Below are 14,469 nucleotides of genomic sequence, written 5' to 3' on the forward strand. Positions count from 1 at the left end.
ACCTAAACCTAAACCTAAACCTAAAACCTAAACCTAAAAACCTAAACCTAAAACCTAAAAACCTAAACCTAAAACCTAAAACCTAAACCTAAAACCTAAACCTAAAACCTAAACCTAAAACCTAACCTAAACTAACCCTAAACCCTAAAACCTAACCCTAAAACCCTAAACCCTAAAACCTAACCTAAACCTAAAACCTAAACCCTAAAACCTAAACCTAACCCTAAAACCTAAACCTAAAACCTAAACCTAAACCTAAACTAAACCTAAACCTAAACCTAAAACCTAACCTAAAACTAAACCTAAAACCTAAACCTAAAACCTAAACTAAACCTAAACCTAAACCTAAAACCTAATATTTTAATATATATACAATTTATTTATAAACTAAAAGCTTTGAAAAATTTTATTTAAGGTTGGCATTCATGTATTGAGGAATTGAAAAATAACAAGTACAAATATAGGTGAATTAAAAAAAATATAAATTAAACTATAAAAATAACCAGTATTGAAAAGTAAATTAGTGAATTATTGAGTATTAATAAGCAATATTTGACAAAATATATAACAAGTTGAACTCTTTTAACCATATCCACCACATAAAGCATAAATATGTATTATTTGAATGTTAATTTTAAATTAGAGAATTCCAAGAATTTCACATTTTAAGCAATAGTGATAAATACTGTACTAAAATGATTCATTTTTGATGAAAAGTCAAATAAAATAGGTTCTAAGCCATGAAACAACAAAAACCAACACGCTAGATTATTCAGCTTCATTCAAAATGTCTGATAAATCATACTTATCAAATTTACCTTCAGCGTGCGGCTCTTGACGAGTATGCCCTTGCTTATGCTTCTTACGTTCATCATCCTCACGATGTTCCTTTTGTTCCCCTTCTGATTTATCATTTTTTTGGCGACGATGATGACGATGATGTCGATGATGCCTTGCTCCAGATTCCATAGTAACAAAACCATGACCATCAGCAGGATCGTCTATGCATAAATCCTTAAGCAAGGCAGCTGTGAAAGTAGATGATCTATATATACCAGCACTTAACTCAGCACATTTACGTTCTTTATCACCTTTTTTATTTCTACTACTCTCTTTAAAGTCATACGAACCTGACGATGAAGCACGGAGTCTAGGATGAAACACAGAAGCAAACACTGATAATCCACTTTTTTTCTCGTAACCTTCATCACCGATTGCTTTTAGGTTCTCTAAAGTTAAAGGCATGCTTCCAGTGTAATGATGACCATGTGTTACACTACCTGTTGCTCCACCTGTTGCACCACCTGTTGCTCCACCTGTTGCACCACCTGTTGCACCACCTGTTGCTCCACCTGTTGCACCACCTGTTGCTCCACCTGTTGCACCACCTGTTGCTCCACCTGTTGCACCACCTGCTGCACCACCTGCTGCACCACCTTTTCCATCATAATCATGGCTTTTCGACACAGAATAAAAAGTTGAACATAATTCTTTATCAAGTTCTGAATCGCTAGAGGATGTATCACTTTCATACCCTTTGCCTCTAACGGCAGATTGTGTTTTCGTATCGTGCTTAGTAATGCCATGTGTTTCTGATATTTGTATATAAAGATTCTTAAAAATTTGTAAAATTAAACATGTAAAATTTTTAGCGTTTAAAATATAATTAACTAAGCACGTTTGTTGAGCACTCATGGCGTTAAGAGCAGTCATCATCTTTTGTATTTTGACTATTTTTTTATCTAAAAGACTCAGAAATGATGCAGCAAGTCCCCTTGATCTTGTAGATAATGGAATATGATGCCTTTTACAACTTGTTAAGCCGGAGGTGGTAAAAGGCGATTTGTCCAAATCAGTAAGACCTGTGCATGATTTCATGTATATAACCGTCAAAACTTGAGATCTTTCTGCCGCTAATGATTTTACTTCAGATTCCATCAGAAAAAGTACTTTTTCTAAATTTATGTTAGATTTATGTCCATATGATTTATAATAACGAGCAAGAACCGTAAGTTTAGTATATAAATAAGTTAAAAATTTATTTAATCTAATCAACTCAAAGCATGACAATGAACGAAGCAACTTTTCTGAACATTCTTGTTTTTTTAAATTATGTTTGTGTAAATCTAATTCCAGTGCATCTTCTGGCCTTTGCAGTACAAAAACACCTGCACAATCAGAATTTTGTATAAAAAAGAATATTGTAAGGCAAAATAATATAAATGGTCCAAAGCAGCTCATAAATAAAATATATGTGATGATATTACTGTTTGTTGACTTCCATAAATTTTCTCTTTGCTCGGAGATTTACATTGATCGTATTTAAAAAATGTCAAATGATGATATTTAAAGCAGAGATTTTTTTATGGCGCTTTTATCTGTTTCTACCTCCATAATCTACAAATATGAACAGTAAGAGAGAACTTCAATAATAAAAGGTAATTATCGACATTATAAGGATTTAATTGTTAATTTTATTGTGTTGACTTATTAAAACGGAGCTTTTTTGGTTATCACAACATTCTCTCAAATACCTAAATTCATCTCTAAATTTAAGTAAACATGCTTATTTACCATCCCGCCAAAGTTTATTGCAAATGCACATTTTATAATATTATTTCGGTCAAAATAATTGGGGAAAAAGTCTGTTATTAATTGTGTATTGGATAATTTCTGTATGTGATATACTATTTTATGATATTTTCAATAATAAATAACAATTTCACTACCTATAAAAAAACGATTTGATGTATATTACATGTTTGAGAGAGAAAAAAAGTTAAACAAACTAGTGAAGACAAAAATTAACACATATTCGTAAATAAAAAAACGTATTTATATAATATCTAATAGCTCAGACAGTAATTATATAAGCAGTTTTATTTTGTTCACAAATTTGAAGTACGTAAAAAATATTACCTGAAAGGCTTAAATAATAGTGTGGTTTGTGTTCACACAATAAATAGAGTTATTGATAACCTGCAATAAGGGAGTAATTGTGGATAAAGTCATTGTTTAATAAAAGTTATTTGTTATTATTGCAATAACAATACAGTGATTTATAGTCATAACTTCGATTCCAGTAATTAGCAATTCAAACATAATTATTAAAATCAATGCGAGTTAAAGCTTGAAAAACCATATTTTCAGTATATAAAACTCATTCATCCCAATGATATACATAAATGTAAGTTCTATTAACAGCTGTTACCTTTTTGAAAGAGTTAATTGTCCCACAAATTGTTTGGTATATTTTCTATTTAAGTTATTGCCATTTTTTGTTACAATTAAAGATTCTTATCAAACACCAAAAATAAATTTAAAATGCAGAACAAAACTGTGGATTTGTGTATCTTTATTGGCCGGTATTTAGGATTTAAAATTCAGCCAAATAAAACCATACAGGTATATTTTTGGGCGGTTGACATCAAATTCAAAACTTACTATTTTAAAATGCAGCTGAATATATGATGATTTTAAGAGAATTCAAAAGCAGAAAGCTACTAAAGGGTAGTGATAAAATTGAAACACTTACCGAATACTTGTTTAAACTAAAGGAAAATGATTTAAATTCGTCAAATCCATTATCTCCTGATGTTGAGGATTTGTTTAGAATTCATCTAGCAAACCTTTCTTTTGGTGAGACGCAATCTTTACTGGAAAAATTTGTTTTTCCTGGTATAAAAATTTTGTCTAATAATCCTAATGCTCTTATTGGTGATGCAATTTCAATAGTTATTTCTTTGGCTCCTTTCAAAAATTGTTTGTTTATAAATGAGAATGTTATAGAGCAATTTAGTGAATTATTCATATTTAAAGACTGGGAAAAGCTCAGTCAAAGGGCCATTTGTATTAGAATATCGATATTAACTACTTTGATTGAGTCTAAAATTTTATTTAACAGGTTAATTCCTTACTTAAAGGATTTTATTTTCTTAATTTTTAACAATTTTGAAAAAAAAAGTTACTTTATTTATAAAGCAGTTTCTAATTTATTATCAGTAATTGTAAACATGGAAATACTTAACTCATTTGTTTTTGAAAACTTTCATAGCTTTCAGAATAATCTGTATATTTGCATCTCGAATAATTCATGTGATGCAAATTTCTCCCTAATTCAAATGTATAAATTGCTAATTAACAACAAGAACTTAAGGATGTTATTATTCAAGGAGAGCAGGATCAATAATAATGACATGGATTTATGTGATTCCTGTGAAAAAATTAAACATTACAATACATTTTTAGGACATTATTCATTTGATTTTCTTCTAAATAAATTACTACCTCTTATTCTAAATAATACCGACAACTTTGTCTCTAACATTGGGCTTGAAATATTAGATATAATATTATCTGATACTGAAATTTTTGGTTCAAATCTATTGCTTAATTTAAAAAGGAGACACAAGAAAAGAATCAGTAATCTAATAAAATCTTTTTCTAAAACAGTTATCAATAACAACGGTGCTATTAAATCTTTTATGTTGGAATTAAATATATTAAATATTATTATTGATAACAATGAATCCTGTTATATCTTTTTAGATGATTTAGTGTACGAATTACTCAGATTTACAAGAATGCTTGTTTCATCTCATGCTTATTACACATCTTGTAAACAACTCATTCATAGCGGACTATTTAGGACATTATTGAGAGTTATTTCGAATCTTGGGCCACTTTCGCAATTGAAAGATAATGGTGGAAAACTTCACTCTGATAATTTTGATGATTCGGATTTAAAATTAAATTATGATGCTAAAAGAATAAATATGTTCAATTGTGAATTACTTGAAACAGTTAAGGTAATACTAATAAATTTAGACGGTTTCAAGAAGTCTTTTCATATTACAGAATCTGAAATATTGAACTATACTACATTAATGTTGAAATCAGCTCTATATTGTATTTTTATATACTCGGCAAGTTATGAGCACTTGATATTGTTTATTGAGGATGTAATTAATATTTACAATAAACCTTGCTTATCAACATGGGAATTGTACTTTATAATTAAATATTTAGTAACAATATTTTCAGTTAACAACACATTTTGGCCTTCAGATAAAATCTGTGACAAAATTGTTATTATAATAGAAAATAGTATTTTTGATCATATTATTATCAACGGAAAATCAGGTATTCAAATAAAAAATTATGTTATCGCTGGCCCGAACATTGTATTGCTATGCTCCGAGCTGCTTGCGAAATTAATAAATATGGAAAACTTAGACGGGTACTTATATGAGGCATTACTCGCTTTGTCTAGTAAATTCATAAAAGAATGTCTGAAATACAAGCCTTCAAAAACTTTTAATGCTAAAGCCAATATTTTCCACGATCATTATGAGTTGTTCATTAACTTTATGTCTCAATTCAATGTCAAATCTAATAATACAATTGTATTTGATTCACTTTTTATTAATTATATTAGAGATTTTTCAAGAAATGGGCTTTCTCCTTCCTTATTAAATGCAGTTTTTCGGCTGTTAGAAATAATTATCAGGCAAAATAATGTTGACGTAGAGATTGAATTAGTTGAAGATCTAGTAACTGAGCTATTAAATTACTATGTTCCTTGTGAAGAGAACAATTCATACTTGACTCTTTTTAATACATACAAGTACATATGTGGTTCAATTGGAAAAATGGTGAATCTCCCCAACCCATCTCAAATTAATGATGATTCTATCCCTAAATTCAATGACTTTGATACTAACCACCTTCTAAATGATTCGCAGTATATAAAGGATATAGTTAATAGATTTTTAGAGTGTACAATTGATTGTATAGGTGATTAGTTTGTATGCATGGCAATTACAGTGTAATTCAAGGTAAATGTATGTATATTTGTACACATTATAATTAATAATTAATATTATTATTTACTCAAGATATTTTCTATGCTTTCTTTATCAAAATTATTCTTTACTATTTCTAAAAGTTCGTCTGTAAATTCTCTCGATGAATAGTCCAGTGGGATTTTGCCTTCCTACAGATTTTATTTGTATTCTTTTAGTTATTTTAAAGTTTAAACATATTTAAACGTACCTTATTCTTTTGTAACAGCATTTCTGGTTCCTTAGTTGCTATTTTAAGTGCTATCTCTTGATGATTTCCATTTATTGCGGCGTGCAATATTGTATCGCCAGAAATATGTTCAATATATTTAATGTCTGCCCCATTATCGAAAAGAATATCAAATGCATCCTTCTTCCCAGAACAAGCTGACATAAATATGGCAGTTCGGCCATAGGAGTCTCTAATATCAATAATATCAATGTTCTTTTTAATCAATAACTCAACTATTTCATAGTGTCCTTTAGAAGCTGCATAATGAAGTGGCGTGGAGCCTGAGTGTGTTTTTGCACCACAATCTGCATTATTGTCTATTAATAGTTTGGATAATGTATAGTTTCCTATTGAACAAGAAGAGTGGAGCGGAGTCCATCCATTTTCATCACTTGTATTCAATTTTGACCCCTTATTAATTAATATTTCAACTATCTAAAATATTAATTTGTTTTATTGTAATAAAACTTAAATTATAGTAAACTCACAAATAATTTGTTCTTGGAAACTGCATTATGCAAAAGGGTTCTTCCGTCATCATCGACAATATCAAGTTGTGAAAGTGATATAGACTCAAATATTTCCTTGGAAAGTGACTTATCCTCGAAGTCAATTGCAGCTAGAAATTTATTTCTTTCCATTTCGGAGCAATAGCCTGAATCTTCAAAGAGTTTTTGCTTCTTTAAATCAATGTCAAGAACATACGGCGCTTATAAGCTTAAGCTAAAAAATAAACAAAATTAATAATTCTGCTTTATTAGTAACTTTTTTAAGGAAATTAACTCACAAATAAATTGAGATTCATCTACGGAAATTAATCAATTTATAACTTGAATTATTTGAATTTACAATAAATCATGGAAGTAAAGAGTAGAGACTAAAAAAAATTTTGTGAAGAATTGATTCAGAGTAAAAGTAAAAAAATAATACTGAATATTAAGAGTAATTAATTCAATTTTCCGAACTGAATTAAATATTAGTACCTCTATTTAAGCTAGTCAATATTAACACACATTTACGATATCAGTTGTGGCTCCGGCGGTGTTTTTTGTATATAATGCTTTTACAGGGAATTTTTTTATAATTCAAAAAATAATAAATTTCTTAAATGAATTTAAGGTTATCAATAATAACTAATATAAAGATAAACTTAATTAATAATCATTGAGGTGGTATTAAATGTGGGAGAATCTCGATCCTGTTTGGGGTACAGGGTCATTCGAAAAATTTTACAATGGCCCATTTAAAACACTACTATCAACGCAACCTGATGATTTTGATGAGTGGTGGGATGTGAATAAAGAATGTGTAAATTTTATCGACAAAAATATTATGTATCTATCAAATCCACTGCACTCTATTACTAGGGATTCAACTTTGAGCTTACAGAATTCAGGTTCGGAATTGAATGAATTCCTTAAAAGGAAATTCGAATATACTTTCTCCATATTAACAAACCCATTAGTGGTGAGAATGTGTGAAGATTTATCTGTAGAACTTTCTTTACATCAGATCGAGATTTTTGGATTCATTAACATGGCTTTAATTGACCCTTCAATTCAAAATGAAAGTGGAGTTGTTAACCTTGAGCTTCTTTTTTCAGCAGTAATGGAGCTTTATTATCGTGAATTAAAGTTCCTTTTACTAACAATTCACGAACTAGCAAATAATTGTCATCCTTGTGTAGTACTTGGAGTTTTATGTGACCAAGACTCGGATTTTAAAACCAATACCCACAATTCTCCCTCACATGCTTATTCTAGTGAGAATAGTGGTAACTTATTCACGTCTCAGTGCCCTCCTATATGTATATATGGATGTATTAAGATACTTGAATCTGGATTTATAAAAAATGCCGTGAATTCCATATTTCATAGTATTCAAGAAATTATTAAACTTGGACAAGCGAATATTAAAGCAGAACCGCAATCTATGGTCGATTTTCCGAGCAATTTCGAGGTCAATAACTTTCTAAGGGACCATTACAAAAATATAATATTCCAATTAGTTGATGCAATAGCAATGTTATTTTCGAGATTCAATCCCAAAATTGATGAAATTGAGTCATTAATGGAGCTAATCCCTAATGTTGCAAAGATACATCCGAGCTCCCTAATAAATCGTCCAACCGCAGCAGACTATGATTCATGGGATAACATTAAACAAGACACATCCGAGGAGCTAACTCTTTCCGCTAAGGTTTTGTTTATAATAATTATCTCATTTGACTACGTACCACAAAGATGGGAAAGAAATAATAATATTACTGCTTTCCCAAATTCACTTTATGATGCAATGGAGTGGTTTTGTTCTTCGAAAAGACTTCCTAAAGCCTCCAAACAAAATTTATTTTTGTTAAAACATAACTTGATTTCAAGATTGTCTCAGGAAGTTAGTAACCATGATAATTCCAATTCATTATCATACTCTACAAAGAAAAATGATGTGATAAATAATGAATTTTGGGACTTGGAAACGAACTTGGGGAGATTTGCAGCATTCGCTATAAATGGAGCTTTCGGTGAAAATTCAAAAAAGAGGTTCATGGGTATTACATATTGGAAGGTATTCCATTATATACAAAATGAGATTCTAGGGTATTTAGATCCTATTGATCCTGTTAACCTTATTTTTATACAGGTTATTTATGATTTCTATTCAATTTCACTTAACCCAACTCAAGATCAAATTCAATGGTCCAGAATCCTGCAATTACAAAGGAGAATTCTAATGGAAAAAGATTCTAGACAAAAGGTTGAAAAAGAATCAAATAATTCAGGTTCTAAAGATTCAATAACCTCTATATTAAGCCCAATTATTTGTTGTTTAAATGTCTTGTGCAGGAGATATCCACTTGCAAGTTGGGGAGCCTCTAAAATTCTCTCAAGTTGTATGGAAATGTTCCCAACATTAAGTATGTATTCTTCTTATGGTGAGACTGATCAAGATGCCTCATCGGCAAATTCAATGCCCCCAATACTTTCGGAATTATTTATTGATTTACTTGATCTTGCTGCAACTATAATGATGGTTGGTCACTACTCCCTTGGACAGCAAATAGCTCATTTTCTTCAAAATCAACCGTCAAATATTTGGTTTCATTTACCATCAATAATTCATTTCATAACTAAGACTTTGTCCTCAAAGTTCTCAACAAATAAAAATGAGGAACGGTTATTAAGTCTCGATAGTCACTTTTCAGGTGGCGACCAACCTAAAATGGGTATTTGGAGTGGAAGTGGTCTTGATAAACCACAATTTTTTCACTCTTTTTGTAGAGCTGTTTTAAGAATAATATCATTTGGATTCTCGACTAGATTGAATATTTCTCATCCCCCATCTCCACCTCTTTTAAATATTACAATTAATTTACAGGGGGGAAAAAGTATTGCTAATTTTATTACTATTGTTCTTAAGGACTGGTCTGAGAACACTGTTTTGGAAGATCCTAGGCTTGCGTATGCGTTACAGGTGGGGTGTTTAGATGCAATTTCCAGTGGTTTAATTCACTATCAAGCTTCAGAAACCCTTGAAATTATCGCATCCAAGATTTCAGTTCTTAAAAGAACATTACAATATTCAAATTCAGATGACGAGACAGGAATATTCTTAATTAAACTTCTTTGTTGTATTTTGACACTTAATTTTAAAGAATCAAATATCAAAAATCTTATCTCTATGAATACGGCCGAGTTTCATACGAAAAGTAAAACTTTAAATATAAACGAAAGGTCTAGTTGTAATCATCAGCTCCCAATTTTAAAATGGATTCTCCTCGAAATATTACCTATGTTGGAGAACAGAAAAATATTCTCTCCTATAAGATATTGGATTATAGCTACTCTAGTATTAAAATATATACGTTTTATACTTTTGAGTCCGTTGCTGGATGATTCACAGGAACCTTCAGAGGAGTCAGAAGCAATTATCTGGTTGTTTCGCTGTTTACTCTCAATTGATTCACCAACGTTTCACCAGCTTATGATGTTGATTGTTATTGATGACAATCCACATATGATATTTATTCAAAGTCAAGGTAATGAACCATGTAATAAGTTTAAGATTCAGGCCGCAAAAGTTGGTTTAGATATAATTAAAATCCTTCTTCAAAGGGACTATTTATTTATATACTGGGTACAAAATTACAAGAATATTTTAAATAGACAATATTTAAGTTCAATAAATAGCAAAGGTACACAAGTGAATTATAATCAAGTACTATTGGACACGGCGGCTGTTGGAGTCATTTCATATACAGAAAGTGCACTAGTTCCATTCCATGAACAGCTTTATTTGAAACCTCAAAAATTGCCTTCTTTTATAACGGTTTCTAGAGACAAATACTACATTCATTTTTTGTTGAAATATATAATCAGTGGAATTGATAAATCGACATTAAAATCTCTAATATTTATATTATTTCAGCTTATTAATAGAGATTCCGAAGTTATACTATCATTAATAACTGATTCGCCTTCATTATTACTTCAAATAAGATCAACCTTTACGGAAATACTATCTAATCCAAGTAACGACAAATTCCCAGTTCAAATTGAGAAACTTATTCTTGAAAACGAAGTTTCATTTATTTCCATCTGGAATTCGGAATCATCATTCTTTCCTCCCGAATCTGATACTGGCACAAGAAGTAAATCTTTGGTTTCAGATCAAGAGGCTATATTTTGGGAAGAAATTACAGAAACTGATATAAAATCTTCGTCTTATTCATGTGAATACAATCTTCTTGGTATTTCTTGCAAATCACTACTCCCAATACACAATGAATTGGAGATCTACTGGAATTTATATTTAGCTGCGTTTGTAGAGTCTAATGATTTATCTCTTTGGAGTAAGTTAAAATCTCAACTTAAGGGTTTAGTCTCTATTTCCTCATCTAAATTAGACATTTTAAATGCAAACGAAATAATATTAAATGGTTATTTACAATCAATAGCACCAACATTTATTCCAAATAAATCTTGTGTTTATGATAAAATTTCAAGATTTCATCTTACAAGTACAAGGTCTATAATAGCTTTCATGTTATCTAAGGGTATTGAAAATGATTATATATTTTCAAGTAAAATAAAGAAAAGTACAGATTCAGTACCCACTTTGATTCCTCTTCTTCTGGGTCTTAATTTAGGATTCTCCATAGACACACCTACTATTAGAGAATATCTAATATTTTCTAGTTCCAAAACTCAAAGATATTCATCAAAGAGTTACGATGAAATATATATTCCAGATCCTTCGTCAAATTCTGAACAGGAAGCATTTCCTTTATTGACAATTATGGACATTCTTTCCAATCCACCTCAGATACCTTTGTCAGAGCCAAATGAAAAAAAGTTTATTCATCCAGATGTGGATTTTGCTATTCTTACTCAATTAGAGCTATATTATATTTCATTGAAATTAATTATAAACTTAATTAAGATTCCTCAACTTGTTGATTTTACTTTACGTTTAATAACAAGTAGATTTAGTACAAGATATGCAGTATTGAAGGAAAGATTACTTATTCCTATTAGTTGGATACCAGTTGAATATCGTTGGTTGCATTATTTACACGCCTCAATGATAATTAATTTAGTATCTTCTGAATTATTTATGGTTTCACAAGTTTCTTCAGCAATGAAGATTATTGAGGACTCTGAAATCAAAGATTCCATTCTATGCGATCCTTTTTGGCTCTTAAGCGTACAAAATTTAAGTGTTATTTTCAGAATATTCCTAACATCACCAAAAACTTCCGCATCTGTTTCTGATGGATTTGATATACTTTCAATTATTATCAACCTTGGGCAAGCAATTATTGAAGATGAAGCTAGTTTTGAGATTGATGAGTTTAGTGAGCAAGTAAGTAAGCAAGCTTATTTATTTAATTCATTCATCCCTTATTTGTCTTCAAATGGGACTCTGGTATGTGGAATTTTCAGGACATTGTCACATCCAAAACGTGACAACAGCAGTAACAAAATAGGTTTATATAAAGGACAATTTTCAACAATTGTCTCAAATTCAATCTATAACACATGTTATCATCTTTTTATCAATGAATATATCCAATTTTTTGGACTTTTACTAAATAATTTCTCAAACTATTCTTTAGACCAAATGGATGATTCTTTAGATATGGAAACAAATATGTTCTTTACTCTCCAATCAACTATAGAACTTTGTAGGCCATATATTAATTTTTCATTCTTCCAGAAGAGCCCAATTCCGTTGGCAACAGCTGTTCTATCAATATTCTCCCAAACATTTTTGACAATTGTGAAGATGATTTATAATTTTACATTTCCGATTCAAGACAAATTTGATGATAATTGTACTTACAAACAATTTGTTTCACGCCATAATATTTCTGATTTACAGAAGCAGAAGATTTGTTTCACTACAATTCAAGATTGTTGCGAGGATATTGTTAACCTATTAAGTGGATTAGAAAAAGCATCTTTAGACAGCACACATTGTTTCCCAATTGAGTGGAAAAATACACTTTTACTTTTATTATCAAACTGTATTACCATTGATAGTATCCAGTCAACTAATGAAAATGGAATGAAAAATATAGGTGAATCATTTACAAGTACCCTACTTAGACATATTTGGCCAGAGATTTGGGTCACTAGAAAAAAGAATAACATCAATAACCTACCATTTATTGATTTTGCTTCGCTTTTAATAAGCAATCTAAGAATTTCAAATGAAAAACATAATCAACTTGCCATTAATGGACTTCATCTTGAAACTTATCTACCTTTAAATGTGGACTCCATAAACTTCTATTGGGTATTTAATCCTCAAGATGCTGCATTATTTAGTTATTTTAACGGTAAAACCAAAGAATTAGAATATTTTGAAAATATGTCATTTTATCCTAATATGATAATTGGAATCAGCACAAAAGAAAATCACTCATTTCTCTCCCTATATTTACTTTTTATTATATATAACAGAATTTACCAATCAAAACAGTACTTAAGATTTTCTGATATGTCCACTCTTGTTCCATGTTCAAATGGAGATGAACACACCCAAAATATGCAAACATTAATTTGCACTTCAAAGTCTTTGGGTCTCTCATGTGTAAAAAATCTCATATTTTGGAACTACATAACCATTAACTGGATAAATATGTCACAGTTATTTCTTAGAAAGATTATTGAGTCCAATTACATAAGCTGTTTACTTTCACAGGAGGTCGTTATTTTAACATTTCAAGAGCTGTTACAATTTTTTTCTGACTTCAAAATCGTTAATTCAAAGGATTCTTTGGAAGTTCAGTATAATAAAATTTTTAATCATTCTGAACTCGTACTTTCACTTTTTTCGTTGGTGATTAAAATAATAAATAATGGGATAATTCCAAATAATACTCTTGCTGGATATGGTTCCATAGATAACTTTGAAGTCATATTAAATTGGATTGAGAAACTTGAATTTTTTTTCAACTCATTTTTTGATTTTTTTATTAAACATCTGCTATTTTGTCAACAGAATAAAAAGTTGGATTGGGATTTTTTATTTGAGAGGCAAACCAAAAATGTTTCAAACAAATCTGGAAGCCAATATATAATTGAGAAGTTTTCACCAATATTGTGTACAATTAATTCGATGTTTTCTAAAACACTACACACAATCATCCTTTTAATCGGTCTGAACGATAGATTAAATAGTGAAAAAATGGAATATGATGACATAATTTTAAAAATAAATTCTTGCATATCGAACATTAAGATATTACACAGTAGATGTGGCCAAATTTTGGAAGTGGCATCGCAAATGATTTCTTCAAATTCCAATTACATTATTCCAATTTTAATTTCATCAGTATCGTGGCTAGAATCGGAATCTAAATTCCTTTTATTGGCTCAAGAAAAGATAACTCATAATATTTTATCTAGTGGACTAAATGTTAGGCAGGAGGTATTTACAAATACAAGTAGTTTCAACAGCGATATCTCAACAATATTCAAGCTTAGATCTGATGTAATAACATGGTTGTCTAATTGTATTAATTACCTAGTAACATTGTTGAGAGACATTTTCGAGCTCAAAATCTCACAAATAACGGACAGTGAACATATTTGTGACATAATTAAAATCGTTACAAGGTCAAGTATAATAATTATGGATTACTACTACTCTCAGAATCAGAACAAAATCAATAAGAATTCGCTTATAAACACAAGGAGCATTCTCCCGGGTGATGAACATTTTCCTGATTCATTTAAGAGCTACTTAAATACACTAAGTATAGTTCTGGAATCCCAGAATAAAAGTAAATTTGTAAGCAAAATGTCAGAACTCTACAAGAAGTGTGACTCTGAATTGGAAATACTTCAAGAAATAAAATATAAACTGGAAAAAATTGTTAATTAGATA

The 14,469-nt window shown here is 30.0% G+C and overlaps 4 protein-coding genes across 4 annotated transcripts; 2 read left to right on the forward strand and 2 right to left on the reverse strand.

Annotated features, from left to right (window-relative positions):
• Positions 1-768: 768 nt before the first annotated feature.
• Positions 769-2,241, reverse strand: FG379_000531 (uncharacterized protein; the record flags this gene model as incomplete). The annotated part of the gene is made up of 1 exon (XM_067325942.1): positions 769-2,241. One exon carries the CDS (start codon positions 2,239-2,241, stop codon positions 769-771), a length of 1,473 nt encoding a protein of 490 aa, XP_067183384.1.
• Positions 2,242-3,470: 1,229 nt separating this feature from the next.
• On the forward strand, positions 3,471-5,804 carry FG379_000542 (uncharacterized protein; the record flags this gene model as incomplete). Its single annotated transcript, XM_067325953.1, has 1 exon — positions 3,471-5,804. One exon carries the CDS (start codon positions 3,471-3,473, stop codon positions 5,802-5,804), a length of 2,334 nt encoding a protein of 777 aa, XP_067183395.1.
• Positions 5,805-6,027: 223 nt separating this feature from the next.
• FG379_000553 (uncharacterized protein) lies at positions 6,028-6,716 on the reverse strand (the record flags this gene model as incomplete). Its single annotated transcript, XM_067325964.1, has 2 exons — positions 6,028-6,510; positions 6,564-6,716. The coding sequence occupies 2 exons, from the start codon at positions 6,714-6,716 to the stop codon at positions 6,028-6,030; spliced, it is 636 nt and encodes a 211-aa protein (XP_067183406.1).
• Positions 6,717-7,254: 538 nt separating this feature from the next.
• On the forward strand, positions 7,255-14,466 carry FG379_000564 (uncharacterized protein; the record flags this gene model as incomplete). Its single annotated transcript, XM_067325975.1, has 1 exon — positions 7,255-14,466. One exon carries the CDS (start codon positions 7,255-7,257, stop codon positions 14,464-14,466), a length of 7,212 nt encoding a protein of 2,403 aa, XP_067183417.1.
• Between the last annotated feature and the right edge of the window lie 3 nt (positions 14,467-14,469).

The sequence above is a fragment of the Cryptosporidium bovis genome (genome assembly GCF_009768925.1).
Source record: "Cryptosporidium bovis isolate 45015 chromosome Unknown contig_13, whole genome shotgun sequence".
NCBI classification, from domain to species: domain Eukaryota; phylum Apicomplexa; class Conoidasida; order Eucoccidiorida; family Cryptosporidiidae; genus Cryptosporidium; species Cryptosporidium bovis.